Source organism: Chaetodon trifascialis, chromosome 19 (assembly GCF_039877785.1).
Source record: "Chaetodon trifascialis isolate fChaTrf1 chromosome 19, fChaTrf1.hap1, whole genome shotgun sequence".
Classification (NCBI taxonomy): domain Eukaryota; kingdom Metazoa; phylum Chordata; class Actinopteri; order Chaetodontiformes; family Chaetodontidae; genus Chaetodon; species Chaetodon trifascialis.
In genome coordinates this window covers 2,270,245-2,292,298 of record NC_092074.1, presented here as the reverse complement: position 1 = coordinate 2,292,298, position 22,054 = coordinate 2,270,245, and the positions used below count along the sequence as shown (strand labels likewise).

At 41.2% G+C, this 22,054-nt stretch overlaps 2 protein-coding genes across 2 annotated transcripts; both read right to left on the bottom strand.

Moving 5' to 3' along the window:
- On the bottom strand, positions 1-5,034 carry LOC139347323 (actin-1). Its single transcript, XM_070986817.1, has 8 exons — positions 4,861-5,034; positions 4,216-4,338; positions 3,968-4,096; positions 3,355-3,547; positions 2,972-3,096; positions 1,889-2,079; positions 1,038-1,171; positions 1-878 (listed from the first exon to the last, which is right to left on the bottom strand). The coding sequence occupies exons 1-8, from the start codon at positions 4,951-4,953 to the stop codon at positions 646-648; spliced, it is 1,221 nt and encodes a 406-aa protein (XP_070842918.1). The 5' UTR covers positions 4,954-5,034; the 3' UTR covers positions 1-645.
- On the bottom strand, positions 4,967-20,110 carry LOC139348085 (uncharacterized). Its single transcript, XM_070988031.1, has 17 exons — positions 20,007-20,110; positions 19,656-19,742; positions 19,169-19,292; positions 18,982-19,084; positions 15,795-15,908; positions 15,595-15,711; positions 12,910-13,070; positions 12,380-12,526; positions 11,722-11,824; positions 10,916-11,044; positions 10,469-10,651; positions 9,339-9,589; positions 8,037-8,993; positions 7,300-7,396; positions 7,008-7,115; positions 5,023-6,375; positions 4,967-4,978 (listed from the first exon to the last, which is right to left on the bottom strand). The coding sequence occupies exons 1-17, from the start codon at positions 20,023-20,025 to the stop codon at positions 4,967-4,969; spliced, it is 4,065 nt and encodes a 1,354-aa protein (XP_070844132.1). The 5' UTR covers positions 20,026-20,110.
- Between the last annotated feature and the right edge of the window lie 1,944 nt (positions 20,111-22,054).

Genomic DNA, 22,054 nt, shown 5'->3' with positions numbered 1-22,054 from the left:
ATGGAATATTACATGAAGACATACATTTGTGAGAACTAAATCACCCTATGAGAACAATTTTCTTTCCTTACAGGGGCCTAAATAATTCACCATAAAGATCATTTAATGCTGTTTACTTTAAATTTTACATAAATATACACTGTTTAATATAAGATTAATACATAGCCAGCACATTGAGTTTTCATTATGTTCCTCAACTGCTTATTCTGAAATAAAGTTGGCAGGCATCAGTTGAAGGCCAGCTTCAATTATAGTCCCTTAACCACAAATATTAATATACTTGCCCTTAAATTTAGACACAGACATACATTCCTAAAACGGGGAAACTTAAGACACAGTTTAAGGTTATTGAAGGACGAAAACATTGACAGACAGGAATTTTAGCAGAAATTTCATCCTTGTCATGTAGGTGGGTCTCACTAGAGAAGGCATCAAACAAGCAGCAGGTCAACAGCAACCCACTGGTGTCAAGTAAGAGCTCACAAGTCAGGATTGACAGAAAAACTCACCCATACATAAAAAGACAAAAGAGAAGCGTTTGAACAAGGACCAGTCCATGGCACAGTATTAAAGCTCTGGGTATATTGCACTTGGTAAAATTAAAATAATTCTTGAGTCTTGCATGCACACCTTACAGTAGTCATCTCAGAAACACTTCCTGAAGACAATCTGTGGTCCATACTCTTCATATTCTTCATGACTGATCCATGCAGAGCTGAAGCTGGGCAGGTTCGCCAGCACTGCTCCTCCGCTCCACACTGAGAAGTCTCTGTCCTTTGGGCTGGTGATGTGAACACTCTCCCCCATGAGGGTGGGAACCAGACCTTTCATTTCAGCCTGGAGCCGCTCAGGCAGGCCAGCCAGCAAAGTGTTCCCACCTTCAGCAAGAGATTTTTAAAAACCTCATCAAATTAACTGAAACCAAATGAAATCCAAATCAAAGTATAAAGCATGGCAAGCTCTGTTTTTGATTTACTGGTACAGCTGGAGCATCTCAGCACCATCAGACGGTTGTGTAACACCTTAACAACAGTTACCTGAAAGTACAATGTTTCCCAGAAAGCAGCGCCGCAGGTCAATGTCTGAGCTGAGGATTGACTTGAAGATGCTCTCGTGCATCCCATAATGGTCCCGTCCAATCAGCTCTGGTTTAAAGAGAATCTCAGGGGCCCTGCATGAAAGAGGGGGTGAGTGGTAGACCTATTTGAGTAGTCTGTCATAAAAGGTAGTTGCCCTGTCTGTGGAGTCTGCTCTAAAAAGAGGCAGCTGGTCAGTCTTAACAGTCTGACATGTGCGCAGCAGCTGTGGGACAAGCCTCTCTGGTACTCTGGATATGAAGTTGGCCTTTCACATTGTTCAACAAGTCAGGTTGACACTACTGATTAAACCCTAATTTAGCCCTAAATGACTGGGCCTAAACTGATTGTTGATATATTTCACTTACAACCAAAATGTCAAACTCACTCAAGGAAAAGTCAGGGAATTCATCTTAAATATCTGTTTTCATGGCAATCCATCAAAAAGCTGTTGAGATATTTCAGTCTGGACCAAAGTGGAGGACTAACTGATGTGGCTCAAAACAACAATTTTTTGGAGTTCCATGCCAATTTTTTTTTTTTTTTAAGTCACCAGACATTTCTCTTTCTGTACATATTATTGACATGAGATCAAATGTGACTTGACTTCAAATGTGCTTATTATAGATATCTTTTTGTTTGGTATTGTTTAACATTTAGCTATCCATTTCCCACCATAACCCAACAGCTACTGAGACTTATTATAGAAACATGGCAAAACATGAAATTTAAAGTTCTTAAATTTCCATTTACAGACCCCATTGACTGGGTTGAGTGTCCATTTAAACAGGAAATGACGTGCAGACAGTTACCTGAACCTCTCCGTGCTGAAAGTGACAATCTGTCCATCTGGCATGGTGTAATGCATCTCTCTGCAGGAAGACCCCCCCGGATTCAGCTCAGCCTCGTAGTTGAGAGCCACATAGCAGCACTTCTCCTTCATCTCCCTCACTATTTCCATCTCTGCTGTGGTGCGCATGCTTACTCCTTGTTCCTGCAGAAGCTTTAAGCACAGGCACAAGCAAAATGGTCGATTTAGGAAGAAGTTCAGTCAACCCTGAGACTGTTCACCAGTCAGCTGGTGCTAACCCCTAGCAACAAGCTAAAAAGTGTATAATTTATAGTTCACCCTTTCTCCAAAATCGAATTATTCTCAAACACCATCCTACTACTCTGTGGACCCATTATTAAGCTGCTCAGTCGCCAGGCTGGCCACTCCCTGGAGCTGACTGCAGCGCGCTGTCTGGAGATGAGGAAGAACCATTAAGCTTTTCTATTAGACACTACAGGTGTCAACTGGGTTAATTTGGCCAACTGACATATTAAGTCTCAAACTGAGTATTTTTGTTTGCTTCCTGGGATCCTGAGGAGGAGTTTTTAGTGGAGATAAGTTGAAATGTGGGTTTCATATTGAGCACTGAGAGCTTCCTTAATGGAGGTCTGTGAGCATTTTCTAATTCACCCTCTATTTATCATTATGGATTTTACATATTTTGTAGGCATCTCTTCACACTGCCATAAGCTCATAAAAACATATTAATTTAGTAAGAAAGTGAAGTATTAAACAATAGTAGGCTAATTAGGCCTATATATAAATTTAATTAAAAGTCTGGCCCCCACAGTGTCTGCTTAGAAAAATTCTGTCCCTTCAACAAATGTAGTTGAGGACCCCTGCCATACTATGTGATACAAATAGGTCACAATATGTTACGAAATATAACGTTTTGTCTTTTGAAAATAATGTTCTATTTGTATTGATATTGCCAATCATTCCAGGCCTCTGACCTTGAATGAAAATCAGATGTGAACCTTTAATAAACAATTTACTGTATGTCTGTCCTTCTATCGTGCTATGGTTATTACCAGTGTGGAGATGTAAAAAAGGTAGTGAATACCTTTGTAAGATGCATAGTTACATCTACACCAGCCAGAGGGAAGCGCTGCACTGCATGAGGTAGACAGTATCCCTCAAATACAGGTACACTGTGGCTCACTCCATCTCCAGAGTCAAACACCACACCTTCAACAAAAAAAGCAGAAAAGGCAATTAATACATTTTCTTTTTGATCTAAGAAGGAAAACATGGCTATCATACAGCAGTTTCAAATCCCTAGATGAGACAGGTAGAAGTCCAAGACATTAGAAACTGCTATTAAGTTCTCACAATGAAATAACACTTTTCCCATTTTTGACTTAATTAAGTATTCATCCATGAGTATCTAGTCACCACAATACATAAGTAATATTCCTATAAAGACACAATAATTGATCAAATTACCAGTGGATCTCCCTGTTGCGTAAAGCGCTAGCACTGCCTGCATGGCCACGTAGGTGAAGGGAACATTGAAACACTCAAACATTGTCTCCACCATGCGCTGGCGGTTCTCTGAGGGGTTCATGGCCACCTCAGTCAGCAGAACAGGGTGATCCTCTGGATCCACACACAGCTGCTGGAATGTGTGATGCCAAATCTAAAATCACAACAGTGCATTTCTTATGTTAATCAAGCTGAACTCAGTGACCACAAGGAAGGAAACTCTGGCCCTGTCCTCACCATGTGCTGCTAAATAAATAGGTAAACGCAACAAATACATTTTCTTAAAATTTGGAGCAGGAGGAAAGGTCTGAAAGCATGACCTTACAGACTGAAGAATTCATGACCACACAGTATGTGCCAGGAATGTTTAAGCATCTAAAAGAAGTGTAATGAATGGTGAAGAAAATAAGACACCTCAAAACATTTGCTATGTGGTAAATGTGTGATTTCTGAGACTTTCCCTGGCACACTGGGGGGAAGAAAAAAACAAAAGTCTTTTTCATAGACTTTCAGCAATTCCGGAAGCAAAACCAAGCGGCACCACATCATATCTGATATATGTGGTCCTATTAACCTTTTCCATTTCATCCCAGTTCCGAATGATCCCGTTCTTTATGGGATGCTTCAGAGCCAGGACTCCTCTCATGTGCTGAGCCTCATGCCCGATGTAGACCTCCCTTTCAAGGTCACCATTCATTATTTCCTGCAAAGACAAAAGATGGGACTTCTAATCAGAAAAACTTGCAAGACGCAAATATACATTAGTATTAGAATGCTGTTCTCTAGAGAACAAGAGGTAACACATTAAGTATGTGTCCTTACCTCATATTTTGGCTTCCCAATAATTGTTGGGAATATAATGTTTGGGAGGTCTTGATCTACAAATCCTGCTTTCATCAAACCAGACCCTGTATCCAGTACTATGGGGGTCTTGAAATCTGTCATCTGCAATCACATTAGGAAAAACAAATTAAATGAAAAACACTGCTGGGTATGCGCACCAGCCTGCAGTATCTCAAACTTTTTTACAGAAATGTCAGAGAGGTCCAGCACGTATCTCCGCCTAAAACTTAATTACATGTCTGTTTGTCTATGGGTTAAACAAATGAGACACAACAACGTAGTAATAAGTGCACTTTAGAGGTGCCAGCTGGTGTATTTTTGAAGTTTGGACAGGGCAGGGTTAGCCGTTTCCCTGTGCTTCCAGTCTTTATGCTACGCTAATGAAGTTCTGACTGCACTTGACAAACATGAGATTGAGCTTAATTTTCCCCTCAGTCTAAGAAGGAAAGTGAATAAGCATATTTCAAAATATCTTAAAGAAAGCTTTTGTGTACTACTAAGTTACCATTTGAGCTCAAGTAACTGAGCTCAAGTTTCATTTTTTGAATGTAAGATACATTGAAAAGTTTACTTGAAGGCTCTCAATTTAAAGAACACAACTTAAAAAGTGGCCAGAGTGTGTACCTCTCTCAAGCTGATGTCGAGCTGGGCCTGAATCCCAGATGACATAGAACTTGATACCCTCATGACCTCAGGGCTCTGAACACCATCAGGCATGTGTTGATTCTGCTCATGTCTTCCACTGGGCTCAAACTCCAGAGGCTGGTCAGGAGGCAGCTGGGGGGCTGACGGTTCATGAGGTAAAGTCTGGATTTTCTCTGCTGAGTGTAAATCTGTCTGTAGCAAACACGCAGGTACCACTGAAAGATCCTCTTCATGTTTAGTGGCTATTTCAGACAAGTAGTCTAATGACACATCACATTTCTCTGGGGACGCAAAGTTATTATTGTTGTTGTTGCTGTGTTCCTTCACATTGACATTTAGGACCAAGTTGTGACGGATTGCTGAGGTCACAGTCTCTGACAGTTGATCATGTGGCTCATCTTGTAGATCAAGTTCCACAATACAGGAATCTTCAGCATCTGAGGACAGATCTGGAATCTGCAGTTCTGTAGAATGAGGAGTTTCCTGTGCTGCAGGGTTATAATTCACAGGCAGTGAAGTACTTCTTGGCTTAGGCACAGGAGCAAGGCGTAATTTTCCACCTGGGTCAAACGCTCCATCATCTGGCCTCGTCTCAGGGGTTCGAGAAGCTTCTGGTTTGCATATGGTAGCATTTTCAGCAGAACTGTCAAACTCTTTACCATAGACACATGCCTGAGGTTGGATTTCCACCTCTTCAGGAGATTGCTTCAAATCAGAGGTACTAATTAAGGTAGTTCTATTAAATACTGATGGCCCAGCTTCAGAGCAATGATCTTGATATTGGGAATGTAGAAGTTGAGCCAAATCTTGTGGTGTAGCCTCTCTGACAACATCAGGACCTAAAACTGCCTGAATATGCTCAGTTTTACAGGTGTCCTGAGCCTGAGAATCACTGTGGATCAAATATGCTGAATGTGTTCTGTGTGATTTGCTACAGCTACCCGATAAAAGCTCATCACAGAGTGCTCGGTCCTCCTTATTCTCTCTTCCAGCTTTCTCCATTATAGAACATTTTACAACCTTTCTAGCTCTGTCCTTCTGCTTCTTCTTTTTACACTCTTTGTGCAAACTCCTCTCAAGCTTATCCACCTCCCTTTTCTCCTTTTCGAGTTGAAGCCGAAATGCCTCCCTCTCTTTGCTAATACTTGACAGCCCGTTTGTATCCAAATTTTTGCTCCCATAGAGTTCCTCGTCTGGCTTTTCTTTGTGGCACTGCAACTTGTGGATCTTGAGGTGTTCCTCCATGATCAGCTCATCCAGGATGTGGACTTTTCTTAGCTCCGTCAGCAAGTCTGGCTGGCCAGGAAATGCAACTGTGTCTGCTCCTGTGGCAGCTTGAGTGCAGTCCCCGTCATCGTCATCGTCATCGTCACAAGCCTTAGTTTCACTTGGCAATGCACTTGATCCAGGCTCACTGAGATTGTGAGATTCTACAGGGAAAAGGTAGTCCTCGAGGCCGAGAACACCAGCCTCAGGCAGCTCACTGGATGACATCTTTAAAAATGAGAATAAGCGGAGAAAGCATACTGAACAAACACTGCAAGTTTACACTGGGTGAATAAGCTGTAGTTCACTGAAGGTAGACATTTGACACAAGCACAAGCTGCACAGGGACACAAATGAAACAATTTTTACAATGGGACTCCTGCTGGTTTCTGTCCAGAGTATCTGACAGAGCAGAGTACCATACCATCAACTAATATCTAAGTCTTAAGGTACTATACACTGGATTTTCCTTGCAGCCAGGTTACATCACTGTCTCTCTCTCTCCTCTGCTCTCTGTCAGTGTCATGGATGCATAAAGAGCTGCAGGTCTCTCTCAGGTGTCTGGGGGGGCTGAGCTATTCAAACACAGACGTAGAGAGGAAACAGCAGACAGGATGAAGCATGCGTTTCAGTGATTGTCAGCTGTGGGTGTATTTGTCTTTTAGATTGTGACCACAGAGGAAACAATCAGAAAATAACACATTTATGGACTACATTTATCTACACTCCCACACCTGAGACATACCACAAAATCAAGGCAATAAACATTAAGGCATTACGGAGTCTACTGTTTCATGAAGAGCTGCCTCCTAACATGATCATTTCCATTCTTGTTTTGATTTACAGTTTGCTTAACGTACCACACCGAGCTGGTCCTCACTGTCCCACAGTGGCCACTGACTGTGCTGGTCCTCAGACCTCAGCAGAGCATCCAGCACAGCCTCCTGAGCCAGAACATTCTCTTCTTTCTGTAGAGCAAGACGATGAATTCTCAAGTAAGAAATCAAGAGACATTGGGATCTTGTAACTTGTGATGGACATCTGACGTTACATTTGACGATTTATAGACTCCTACACAAAAAATTATCACTAGTTCCTGGCCTACACGGGCTGTAATCATTCACCCCTTTACCTGAACAGAACATTTCTTACCTCCAGTATTTCATCAGCCCTCTCCAGGATCTTCTCCACCTCCCTCAAACCTTCCTGCTCCTTCACATCCCAGTCTTTCATAGAGATATCAATCAAACTGGAAAAGAAAAAAAAAAAAAACACGATAAGTGCCACTTGGTAATTTCTTTTAGCTCATCTGCAAACCTTGTGACATCCACATTCAACAAATAACTCCCTGTATTGTCTTAGTGCTGTTGACTGCAGTCAGTTCCACTGAGAACTAACTGCCCCATCTCAGATGCTTTCAACTCTTTGTAGTTATTATCTTTCCATAATAGTAGTTCCTGTAAAGTACAAATGACTGTATGACAATAAAACCTGCAGTTTTAGTAAATTTCCACGGTGCTTTCAACATTGCACCACCACCACCAAATTCTAGTTCTTTGCGAATTTTAGCAACCCCCCTTACTGAAGAACTAGGCATGGCCTGCACTGACACACTCTCTGTCTGACCCATGGGCCCCCTTGGTAAACTAAGTTTGTAAATCATGCCAAACCACTTAAGCAGAAATGTGTGGAAACATTTTGGCTTCAACATCACAGATGGAGAATTTGTGGATAACGCTGAGGCGGTTTCAAAACGTAAACTGCAACTACCTTAACAATAACAGACTCAGCAATGAGGAGAGACAAAGCAGAAGCATGAATGGATAGAGCCTAATTTGTGCTTAATTTTTTGTAAACCCTAAACTCAATTTTTGAAACAAATGCATTACCCATCAACAGAATCTTGATTGTGGTCATGGAGGTCATAAGAATCCCAGAGAAGAGTGGGAATCCCCTCTGTGGTGCAGATGGACTTGTCTTTTTCATCTGTAATAGTGCTGGAGAGGATGTTGCAAATGGGACTGAATTCAGGATTCTCCAAACTGCTTTGTGAATGTAGTTTCCAGTCCCTGCTCTGTGGCCCTCTGGACTGTGTGCTACTTGACACCACTGTCTGTGTGGGGTGATCTTGAGACCTGTTGGCCTGGTTGGCACTAGTGCAGGGGTCTGAAGGATCATGGCATTGTAGGTCTCTCTTTTGCTGTGTTGGGTTCTGTGTAATGGTAACCATGTACGAGTTTTCCAGATCGTCTACTGGCAAGCTAAGCCAAGGATTACTAGGTAATGCTGCTGAGCGCTTCACTTTGATCTCAAAGTTGAGGAACTCCGTGGTTACTTTAGGGATGATCTGGAAGCTAGCCCTGGAGGAGTTTCCCACAGAACCAAAGTCAAACTCCTCTTTGAGATCTTTAGAATCTGACACACTGGAGATAGTCTCAGTGTGGATTTCAGGCTGGCTCAAGACAAGTCTCATAGAGTCTCTGGTCCCAGCTAATCTAGACAGACCTTCCACTCCGTCCCTCCCTGCCCAAGCCTCCACCTGGCTGCTTCCAGCTCCATCGAAGCCTGAGTCGAATGAGCTGAGGGAGGGATGTTTGCCCTCAGCTGACACCACCCCAGGAACTGCAGTTGAAGGAGATGTTCCAAGAAGATGGGCCGCTTCGGGACCACTTTCACATTTAACGAGGTCTTGAACATCCTTAGCTGTTCTGTTCGTAGGACCGTCAGAACAGGAATGTTTCACATGGCTCTGTCGCAAAAACTCATACTGCCACTGTAAGGCCAGCTGCAGGTGACTGACAGCCACAGGTCCTGAAGAAATCAGGAGCTTCCTCAGGGTCATGCACCTAAGAGTTGAATTAAAAAGAAATAATAATAATAATAATAATAATAATAATAATAATAATAACAATTGACCATGTGTTATTTTTTTTAATCTCACAATCTGGATAGGAATTCAGTCAAATTGTTCCATGTCAACTCTTGACACAGATGATGGAGTAAACACTGTATCAAAAACCAGACGCAGATTTGCAGAGCTTTCAACCACTTTACAAGGTCGCCATATATGAGAAGTTAACAGCCAGGACCAGAAAATAATGTAGCCATTAAATGCATTAATATTTCTATATCCGTAAGAAACTAATGTAAGAAGATAAATAAATGTGTCATGCATCTCAATGCTGTCTCACCGGTGAGACATTTGCTTGCCCGCCTGCTGGAGCTCATCATCCGGGATGACAGTAGACAGATGAGCCAGATGAACCAGCTCCTCCATATCTGGGGAGGGATTCTTCAGCAGGAAAGTGGACATTTTGTGCCTCCATGCAGGGATTACTCCTGAGGTCCTCCTATGCCTCTGTGTGGGAGCAGCGTCTGCAACACCTGACAGCAGCTCCTGGAGCAAGTTCTCACAGAGGACCACACTGTACCAACTGCTGGCCTACAAGAAAACAGTAAACAGTTTCAGGATGTATACAGTATTGGTTTACAGTAGTTTTTTTTAATCTTGTATTAACTGTTTTCAAGAGGGGAGACATCATTACATCTGACACCAAGCCATGTAGCCAGAGGACATAATCTGATCTCACCAGATTAATGTTCATTTATCATTAATAACAATAAACAGAAATCATGGAAATTGATGAAGTAGTCCATTCAAATTTTGTGAGAGGCTGCTGTACCTGTTGTGTTATGGCCCTGATACAAGATTTTTACTCAGCATTTTTTTTATGTGATTTTCTTGACAGACCAATTTATGCATGCAATGCATTTATAACTGAGCCAAAAAAACACAGCATTACGTTTACATTTTTGTTGAATAGACACATACAGGCCTGAAATTCTTTTGGCTTTTGATAAATACAAATGCATTGGGGCACCACGGCCAAAATCAATGGTGCAATAGCATCCCATATGATATGAAGAAAAAAACAAACACATTCAGCACTCTGACTGTTGAGTTGCCTTCAGGGATTAAACTTGACAAAAAATTTCAAATGTTTTCACTCCAACAGACACCGCAACTCTTCTCAGTGCTTACACTTCAACTGCTTTAAATGCTTCAACTTAAAATGCAACTTAACACATCACACACTATCACAATTCCAATTCATAAATGAAATTATTTTCAGAAAAAAAAAAAAAAAAAAAAAAAATCTGAGCAACAGCTAAGAAAAACAGAGGAAAATTTAGTAAACTAATTTGATTACGTACGTGAAAATGATGAATGAAATGGGTCAGGTGATTTCTACACTATGACTAAACACCACAGCAATGGTGAATGATGACTTTCAAGCTTTCTCAAATGCTGAGAACTTGCCTTGTTGAAGTGATGATGGTAGTTGGAAACTGCTCTGAGGGTTTGGAGAATGAAGAGCACAGCAGAGTAGAGTTTCTCCTTCAGCCTCTCCAGATCCAGAGCCCAATGCTCCCTGGTCTGACCATCAAAGGGCAGGATCTCTGCTAACGTGTGGATCACATCTTCAGCACAGCGAACAAGTGCCTGGTAGGTGACCATTTTTGGAATTTGAAGAGAAAGGTGAGCAACAGTACTTATCAAAAGCTACAATCACACAAAATATATTGCACTATACGATGACTATATTGTTATACTGTACATGCTGATAGAAAACAACTATGTATGAGAGTGGACATGTGACTTATATTCAACATCCTATGTAATCAGGAAAAGACACTTTCTTAGGAAAATAACAGGCTACATGTTACACAAGGTAAAGGAACAGAAAACATCAACTAAATAATTTACCATAGCAGGAGTGTGAATGGATGCCTTAAATTCAGACACCAACATCACTGCCTTTGCAGCATCCTTGGCTATCTCAATTTTGTAAGACTGGAGTTTCTCTTGAAGAAGAGTTTTGATCTGTTCTGTGATCTGGAAGCAGAAGTAAACACATTCAGTTCAGAGATGCCATGTTAACCATGGCTAGTCATGTTGATATAAAAGGACTCAGACATTTTATTTTAAAAAGGGAAGGACTGTACTCCAAATTCTTGAAAAGGATTAAACGCAGGAGCACGCTGCAACAATGTTACAAGATTACAATTACAGTCTTTTATCTGGTTCTGCCCGAGGTTTCTGCCTGTTAAAAGGAAGTTTTTCCTCGCCACTGTCGCCAAGTGCTTGCTCATGGGGGAATTGTTGGTTCTCTGTAGATAAAAGAGCTCGGCCTGTACCAGCTCTATATGGAAAGTGTCCTGAGACAACTTCTGTTGTGATTTGGTGCTATACAAATAAAATTGAATTGAATTGAATTGAAATTAAAATAAATAATAATGCAGTGCAGCTGTTGCAACGCAAAGCACTTTAATACCTGTACTCTAGTTCATTTTGTCTGGAACAACACAATTAAATATTGCCTTTTAGGTGTGTTTGGCTTTTTAAAAACACAGAGTCCGCTTGGAAGCAGACCCCACTTCTTAGGCGGTCTTGGTCCTGTTGTTTAGTCCACACTAAAGTTTCATTGACAGCTTTTGCACGAGCCCTAAATGGTCCAATGCAGGTTAGGCTAGACAGTAGTGTCAGATCTGAACAGCTGTCAGCTGACTCACCTGCAGTGAATCCTCTCGCAGCTGAAACACCTGCAGCTGGAGGCGAGCCTTAGAAAAGGCTTGCTGCCACAGCAGCTCCACCTTTTCCACAGCTGCAGTTATCCTGTGAAATAAAAAAAAAAAGAAAGACCTTTAACAGGTGGCATCAATCAGCTTCTATTTATTACAGTATACTGTACACCATTTAGTGGTTTCTTTATCACAAAACACCTTAAAATAACAAAATGAATGGATTAATGTTACTCAAACTGGCTTATATTAAATGCACAGATGTATCCCACAGCTGTCAAATAGATTAGGTATGTGATGGTCTTACATTTGGACATTGCAACTGTCTTATTGCTTTTCTATCTTTACACACGGACAATCCAACAGCAAGGCAATTTGGGGCATTCATTAAACAAAATGGTCAATTTGAAGAGTTTCAGAAACTGTCAGTTATAATTGTGTAGATTAACATTTTTTAAAACCCCTTACTACAAGATATGCACACTAATTATGCTGGCATTGTTCTTAACTGTTGTGCAACACAAGACCATTGCCACATTGCTGAATGGTGTGCACGGGAACGGTTATTACAGAGGATTAAGATAAAGGTATTTGAGAGCAGGAGTGTTTCTTTGGATTGGGCACTGGGGGAGCTGGCTGTCAGCAGTACCTGCTGTGGTTCTGGAGCATGTCAAAGGCAGTGTGACTGAAGAGGGCAGTGCCAGCCATCACCTGGTAGCATGGCTCCTTCTCAGGATAACGCAGGTTCTCCACCACCTTCTCACAATGCCTCAGCAGCTCGTCTAGGCCCAACTCACTGCAAACCAAAACATACATATAAATATTAATACAGGCTAGTTTGATGGTGGGTAAAAGAGAAATTCTATGAGACCATTTAGTGTTTTGTGTCTTGGTTATGTAACCTACACTGGTGGTGTACTTGTTACTGGTGTGGAAAAAACTTTCTTTTCAAAATATTCCAGGAGCCACAGTGGTGATCAAAGTTTCTCTCTAAACTCACAATTTAGTGCTATTTCAATGATATGGTTTCAATGCTCTGCTGCCTTCGTGTTTTGAGTTTGACAAAAGAAGTCAAGCTCCCAATTCAATGTTCTTTCCTGTGCATGTGTGTAACAGTTACTTAATCACAAAAAAATCTCAAAATACACTAAACGGCAGAAGAACAGCAGTGAGGCTGACCTCCTGAGCTGCTGGAACTTGGCTTCGTTGGTGGAGCAGAAGAGTTGGAGCTCAGTGAAGGTGGAGGGCAGTGGCAGCTTGGACAGAGCATGCAGGGTGGAGATACATGAGGGCAGCCGCTGGACCACAGACAGGAACTCCTTGACAAATGCATCAATCTCCTGCAAAGAGCAGCACGGATTCGTTCTAAAACACCAACATCATAGTAAGACCAAGATGGTTCATATTAAGTTTGCTATTGTCTTGTAAACAAGGCCATATTTTGCAATGCTTCAGTGGTGGCATTTTTTAATTCTAATTTTAATTGGCTTTAAGCATGGGTTTTTAAATGGGTGATTTATACTCACTTTTATAGTATAAATGAATCATTCTGATGATGAACTAATTGTAGGTCTGCTCTGATTTATGCTCAATAGAATTTGATGTAATTGCTCAACACCCACAACCTAAATGTAGGTCTAGTGGAGGTCCTATATAGGTCTGCTATAGGCAGAGAGCTGCCATGGTTAGGGAATACTGCTGTCATGTCCAAATGCCCCAGTTAAACGTGACTGAATGTATAATGTATTGGAAAGAGGGGTTCCATTCACTTGCTAATAAGGTCAGCTTATTACGCGAGGCATTTGCGCAAGCTTCACCAAGGTTACAAACAACAGAAGCAAGCCGCTTGGATGGATCTCATGAATGGATTCACAAATGAAAACATCTCCTGACTGAGGGAGCCGAGCAGGGACTCACACACAGACACAATATTTAGTTGGGAGTAAATTATTTGCCTGTAGTAGTTTTGTACGTCAGATAAACAGTTATGTGCTCCTTCAGACGTCAGCAGAATAACGCACGCACACGCGCACGCGCACGCGCACGCGCACACACACACACACACACACACACACACACACACACACACACACACACACACACACACACACACACACACACACACACACACACACACACACACACCTGCTAAAGAGAGCAGGACAATGCTACTTTGTGTTAAGCCCTCTGACTGATCATAAGACAGCTTCAGAGGTTTGGCTTTCATGTTTCACAAACAGATCTAGTCAGAATGGTTGACTTGTGGAGGGATGCTCATTGTAGACATTTGCTGAATATCATCTCTGTGCTTATAAGACTATATTTAAATAATTATCTGGTGTTATGCCAAGTGAATAGAGAATATTAATAACTTTATTTAGATTGTAAACCTTGTTTTAAAAAAGGTGCTAAGTGCTTCACAGAGCAGAGGGCCCAACAGACGGCCAGTGAGCAGGCTGAACATTTTTCGGTCAGGAGCAAATAAAATCAAAATGATGAAGGAGAATAGGAAGGTCGGTGAAATTATAATAAAATAAAATTAAGTAAAATACAATAAAATGAAGAGCTGACTGCAGAATTGACTGCATTCATTTCTATGTAAACTGTGCCTGATGCAAGAACATTTTATCCTACACCACTCAATTTTTCCCATCATGCTCGAGTGTTCGGGTCAGATTCAGCAAACTGCTCAAATTTGTCTTCAATGTGTTTTCCTCATGTACAGTAATTTGGTGGGAGATGTGATCATTAACATAATCAGTGCATATGAATTGCTATTTACTGTAAGGCTACTCATTCAGCTCCAAGTTTCACTCACAAACAATATCACCATGAAAAGATGAGCTTAAGAACTTTGTTCCATCTTTAATTGATACCTGGTACACATCTAAACTCCAAAAGTCTAGAGTCAAATACAGTGGGGCTTGTATGAGAGGTCTGGACCACTCCTGAATTTCATTTGTATCCAAGAGATATTAGTGAATTCAACGAGCTCATTGGTGCACACAAGCCAATTAAGAATCTACGTGAATCTGATCACATCACATTTCTTGCACAAGCCCCATAGATTTTAGCAGAAGTTGTTCAGTGCTGGATATGGATGTCATTGGCTTTATATCACCTCCTGTTAGGATAACATCACACCACTTTAACATTTCGTACTGCCAAAATAGGTCATTATACAATGTATAATTCTAATATTAGTAATTGTATACAATATTTGTATAAAGTTGTATAAAGAATTTGTACACAGTGCAACAACAATAAACATTGTGCCATTTTGACTGGGACCTAATAATTTTGCTACTGTTTAGTGTCTACATAACACCAAACTGTGAACTGATCATAGCCTCTTGTCAGCTTGCCATCATCAATACAACAGATAATCTAGTATTAGTATTAAGTAACTCATTTAAAATTTGCAAAGTATTTTTTAGAGATTTGAAGATACCCCCCAAAAATAGTAACAAAATACAGCAATTGTCACCCCTGCAGACAACAACTTTTCAAATCCCTCCTGCTTTTTCACATTGGCTACTAGGTAGTTAAACAACTCAGATGACAACGTCCAGAATGATGGAAACCAAGCCTAAGTAATGGACAGTACTGCTCTACAACGGCTCCTATTTGTAGACTGATTTACTATTTATGTTGCTGAACTGATTCCAACATTAACATTTATGAGACAGATTATCACCTATCTTGTCTTAAATGTAGTGACTATTTATGCTCAGCCAGACTTTCCGGATAAAACTAGCCTCAAATGCTAGACACTTGACAATTTCGCATGTTGTACTGGGTTTCCATGGAGGCAAAGAGTAGAGGTACTGACAGAGGTATGACATTTTCCAAAAAATAAATTACCTTAATGAAGGCAACCCAACTCCTGTGACAGTAAATAAAATAGCCACCCAACGGTGCTGTAAGCTGGCTTCGGTCAATGTAGTTGGAGAGCTCTGGGATTTCTTTCAGAAGGACTTTCTGCAAAAAAATGAGATCAGCATTACTTTCTGAAATCAAATCTAAAGCAAACCCAGGGGTCAAATATGTGCTCTTTCATTCACCTTTAAAGAGGCAGTGTTAGCCTTGGACGGAGCCAGGAGTTTCAGTAACAGCTTGACAGCATCCTTCTTTTTGGGCTGAATTATATACACACTGTGGACAGTCCGCTTGTGCAGCTAGAAAGAACAGGTGAAGAGAAAGCCAACCAAGTATTTTTTTTATTAACATTGAATCACATGACTTGTGATGTTCGTGCTGCTGCATCAGACTTGAGTATTTGAGCAATTTAGCATTTCTCTTGGATAAAGTTGGGGGACTCACTAAGATGGATTCAAAAGTAGCAGAGGCTACAATAGCTCAAGCTCCAAAAACTCTGGATCCAAGATACACACACACACACACACACACACACACACACACACACACACACACACACACACACACACACACACACACACACACACACACACACACACACACACACACACACACACACACACACACACACACACACACACACACACACACACACACACATTTTTCAGGCTTTAATGTTTTAAAGGCCTTCCCTGGTTTCGCTGGCTGACCCTCTTCTGACTCCTCACACAGGAATGAAACCTTCTGGATCAAATTGCAGAAAGTCATTTTGAGTGTTTGTGATGCTCAGAAAAAAATGTATTTGCTGATTCTTTTGTCATGATGCCCCATGTAAGCACAATGAAAACTAAATAAGAAAGAACTGCATTTTGACACAGGGCCCCTCTGTAAGACAGAGCTACAAAATTAGCTAATAATGCAGGACCTGCCTTAGTTAACACACCACTTAAATACAATGTTACGTTCCTTTACAAACTTCCATTACTTGAAATTAAAAACCCAACTGCGATTTATTTCCTTCTGGGGTCAACTGGGGTCGTTTTCAAGAGCAGTTGAGCAGTTGCCTGCTCTGCCTCACAGCCAAGCGCTGTTCCTAGGTATAATCCAGCGATATGACGGTGGCTGCGCATAGGTTGGCTTGTTACCAATCATTGTTGATCAATGAATGCATCTTTTAAGTAAATCCATCAGTCTTGGAAAGGAGAAAAACCACACCATGGACCGCAACATAAATTAAGATAGTGGCAATTATGTGTTAGATTTTTCACTATCCCAGCAGTTTGTAATTATGAAAATAACTAAACACATCAGTATGCATGTTGACACCAGGCCAGCCAATAAGCCCACAAAAAAACATTAAAATACATGTTCTTCTTGAGTGGAGAACTGTTGCTCTAAACACAAAAATGCAGCATCCCCTATATAACTGCTGAGGCTTTTCTATTGAATAACCAAGCATGTGACCAGCCACACATGTGTGAGACACACACACACACACACACACACACACACACACACACACACACACACACACACACACACACACACACACACACACACACACACACACACACACACACACACACACACACACACACACACACACACACACACACACACACACACACACACACACTTTGAAGACCAGCTTTGTCTACAGTTCTTTGAATCAATAAAACAAATGTTGCATAACTTTATGTGCTGCAAGAAAGAGCTCTGCTAGTCAAGAGGGAAATCACAAGTTGAGCACGTCACTGCACTGTGTGAGAGGACCAACTCCAAGTCCGGTTAATGCATAATTCACACAGAACCAACCACAGAAACACCAAGCTGCCACTTCGCTAAAGCTCTGTGCCTACATGTTTCTGTACTGAACTAGTGCAGTACTTTAACTTGCAATGTGAAAGTACATTCCATCAAAATACAAAATACTAGTCTCTTTTCTTCTACAGCAGAGATGAATACGGTCTTTGGGATGGGACATTCTTCTCAACTCAAACTCAGTTCTGCTGTTGGAGTTGTGCTCTTCTATGGCCACAGGAAATAACAAATCAAAAAGTTTGGCTAAAGCAGCAATGAGTGAACTCTCATTGCGGGTAGAATGAGCTTTGTGTTCTGTATTGCTAATCATAGAATGTGAATAATAATTCACAAGTGAAAATGTTACAGGTAGGCATTTGTCTTTTGCTTTTAAGCACTGCTAGCATACAAGGTAAGCAGTTACCCAATGCAGTTTAAGGACAGGGATTTTAAAAGGCAGTGATGTGCAAGGACAGAGACCTGACAGTTCATCTGGATTACTGGTTTTCATAATTCAGAAATGTCTTCTCTTGAACATGCTCATCTCCCGCATTTCCTGTTGGTTCTAAAATGTTACGTCTAATACAGAGGAACCCCCCCGCCCACCAACCTTTTTAGACAACTTTGAAATGATATTGGTCTGTTTGTTGATAGAAGTGTCAAATATCTATACTGTCCTGAAAAAAAATACTTAGTCAAAGAATCTTTAACAAAATAGAGGAAAAGCTGATTGTCGCTGTCACTATTATCCTAATTCTTTGTGATAGAACATTAATGAGCTGCAGGGACTTAATTGAGAAAAATATCACATGTGAACTAAACTACTGTGTTCATTTACATACATCAGTACAGTAATAATTTGGAGGAAGCAACTGTCCAATCAGAGCTGAGCATTTAAGTGATGCACTCAGCACAAACACGCCTGCAGGCGTCAGGCTTGTGAGTGAAAGAGGGAGATTGTCCCTCTGCATCTGTATTTGTGAATGCACAATTACTTCAAACATAACTGAACAACTGCTGAAAAAGTCCAGTGCTCTTAAAAAGCGTTATTTACAACACTGTGACGCACAAAAGCACGATGTGGTATGTCCACGAAGCACACATTTGAGCCATCTTTAAAATGTGTTTTTATATTTTGTCAAAGGTCACGTGAATGTAGGCATGTAGTTGCACAGATATTAAAGTAGAAAGATGATTGACGTTCTAGTCCAAGCTAAGCTGTGATTGGTGCCTTGATGGCAAAGAGGCAGGGCTTAGGATCAGTCAATGGATGTATATGAAGAAGAAGGGTGGAGAAGGACCAAGTGGGAAGACCAGCAAACGATGTTGTACAGACACTGGTTGAGCAACTTTTATTTGAGTGAACCGGCACAATTTTGAAGTCCAGGGTCCAGTTCTACAATTGTTCACAAAAGGACCATCTAACCATCCATGTTTCTGAGCCATTACCATGGAAATCTGGGTGTCACTTTCTGCATGTGGTGGATATCTAGTTTATGAACAATCATTGGAAACATGCTATAGGTTAGTGTGTACAGCAGCACCACATAGTGCAGCCTGCCATGACAGTACCTCAAGCAGAAGCAGCGTCTCAGCGATGAACCTGATTGTTGGGAGTGAGGCATGCCTCAGATCAGCCACCACTGACACCAAACTCTCCTTCTCCTGCTTCTTACTGTCAACACAGAATAACCCAGCTGTCAGTAGGCCTACATTTTGTGCTCTCTCTCACTCACACACATATTCACACACCACGTACTTGTGCAGACACAGAAAGTAATTTATGAAGTCCACCACTTCTGCTTTGCTGAGTTCTGAAGAGAGTTTGGCTTGTCTGTCCACTGGGAACACAATCAAAGGGCAGCCATGTTGATCAAAAGTACCTGCACAGATAGAAATGACAGTTACAGATGATTTTCACCCCATATGCTCTACAGGGGTGCTGGCAGAACATGGTTGGTGAGCCATACTAATTTATGGACCTTTGCTTAAGCACATGCACTTAATTCCAATCATTCTGGTGTCAGTCTTACCATATGAGTGAAAATGAAGTGATTACTGTCAATATGTTATACAGAAACATTACCACCACCTGTCACTTCAGCTCTAACAACTCTAACGTGCTGAGATAGGTTTAAATTAGCACTCCATTAATTTCTGGCCTGAATGCAGTGCAAGAGGCCACATCACTGTACAGTCCATGCGAGAGCTTGTGCAGCATGCAGAGGAGTGAGGATTCATGGTACCAGGGAAGAGCACAGCTCCAGAGTTGAGCACATGATCAGCAGGCAGCGGCGGGGAGGGGACACACTCCTGCTCCGACTCCTGGACTTCTGGAAGGTTTGTGGGAAATGATTATTTTTCTTGAAAAGACGCCCGACAAGAATTTCTAACACTCCTTGCTATATGACCGCTGGAGGAACCGGTCCAGCAAATTCCTCCCCACCTTTCAAAAGTTGGCTGATGAGCAGCAGCCTGAGAAGTGACGAAGCGCCACGAAACTGTGCGTGTTTTCAGGTGATCAGCAGAGTTTACCAACATATCCGTCTCTGTGAGTAAAGACGCTGGGCGGGGACATTGCTGCACTTGTCTCTTACCTGTTGCGTGTCGGCTCATCTCGAATTCCTCACTCGCTCATTTCCACCATAGTTTGTCTCTCGTATTGTCAGAGCAAAGAGTTCCGTCACTGTGGTGAGACCTGCCATAACTTAAACAGTTGTCCTGCGGTGCTGGACGCTGGACGGGGTGCACCGCGGCTGCTCACTCCCTCTCTCCGCCATGTTTCGTCCGTTCAGCTGCGCCTGTCTGAGCGATCCGAGCAGGCTGAATGTTGTCCGGCTCGTTTTAAAGGAAAGGGGCGGAGGAAACACAGAGGAGGACGGACACAAACTGGAGATGATCACGACCCGCTCCGAGGAAGTCTAATCGTAGCCACAGTGATCATAATGATCCCTGGTCCCCCCAAAGCAAGTCCTTAGTCCTTAAATAAATGTTCATTCAGTCCAATGCATTTCTGCAAATTGTATTTCGCTAAGATGATATTCTTTTTTTATCTTGTGTGCACAAGATACAAGCTCGTTAGCAGAACATAGTCTAATGTCTTATGCCCACACACACTCCTTTTGTGTGCAAAACAAACTGATCTTGTATAAAATGAAATAAAAACTTTTTCATCCATCACTCTCTCTTCCGATGTTTTATTTTTAGATCGTAGATTGTAATTATGTGGCCTGTGCACCTGCAGGCGCACACAGCATGCAGTGACGTATCCTCACTGCAGGTGATGCAGGCCACAGTTTAACAGTGTGTAGCCTCAGTGGTTAGTAGAGCATTAATCCCTTTTGTCACTGGGAAATTCTTTTTAGTGTGTGTGCTACTTCCTCTGCATTCTATGTGAAAATACAGCTATTACCATGTTGGCAGGTTCATTTCATCTGTGGCTTTATCGTCCATGTTCTCTAAATTATTTTGCATTGTGGATATAGTCTTTTCTATAGTCTTTTTATGTGAATTTACATCCCTTAAAGTTGTTGGCTGTGTTTAAAGAAAAGTGGCAGCAGTGTAGAAGTGAGTGTGGAAGTGAGGGAATAAGAGTAATTGTCAATAACCATTACAGGAGCTGAGAAATGAATAAACAAATATACAGTATTTACCCTGATGTAAAGTGGGAGATTACTGGGCTACAAAAAACTGATTTAGTGACATTTTAAAGTGTGTGGAGGAGTTTGAAATAATCTCATCTTGGGTGAGGGACTTGCAAACTGTAGGTGTGGGATTTGCATTGAGGAGCCAGCAAGTGTCTAATGAAAGATGCTCCTGATTTGTATTATTAAGTGTAGGATCCAGTATTTTTAGTTTGACCTATGCTAGAGACTAAAAGTCAAGAGATCTCAGCCTGTATTACTTCGATTTGAAGATATTTTTAAAATTTGTCTCTAACAAGTCTCCCAACCTTTTGAAAGTCCAACACTAAATCTCTGGAGTACAACCTTTAAATATTCCTATTTCTATCTTCAGTATATATTCTCATATAGCTACAAATATAAATCTGTATAGATAGATACTATGAATTAAGATTCATTAGACCAACATATTATTCGGACTGCATGCTGCTTCCTCAGAGGCTGAGAGACAGTTCCCATTTGCACAGTGATCTTCCAATAGACTACTGTAGTTTTATTACTAAAAAACTTTGCTTCACTGATTCTAAGCAAACAAGAACAATGCGGTTACTTTCAAATCTAGTCAGATTAACAATCTCTTGCTTCATCAATGTAGTCGACTATTTACTTCAACTCCCTATTGTACAACCAGATCACCTAATCATAAGAATGTTTTTACATGTTTGTCACATATTTATATGATTTACTCAAAAGTAGCAAAGATATGTGTCCACATAAGACACATACTGAATTTCAGCATTACATTATGTTTATATTACTCCATGTTTTACACTTTTACAGTGGTGGAAGAAGTACTCAAGTAAAAATATGAAAGACAACAGTGTAGAAATACTCTGTTGCAAGTGAAATCCTGCATTCAAAATTTTACTTGAGTAAAAGTACACAAGTATTCATGAAAAATATACTTACATCCAAAAATTAAAAGCACTCGTGCAGCATCAAGAACCATTTCAGTGTCATTT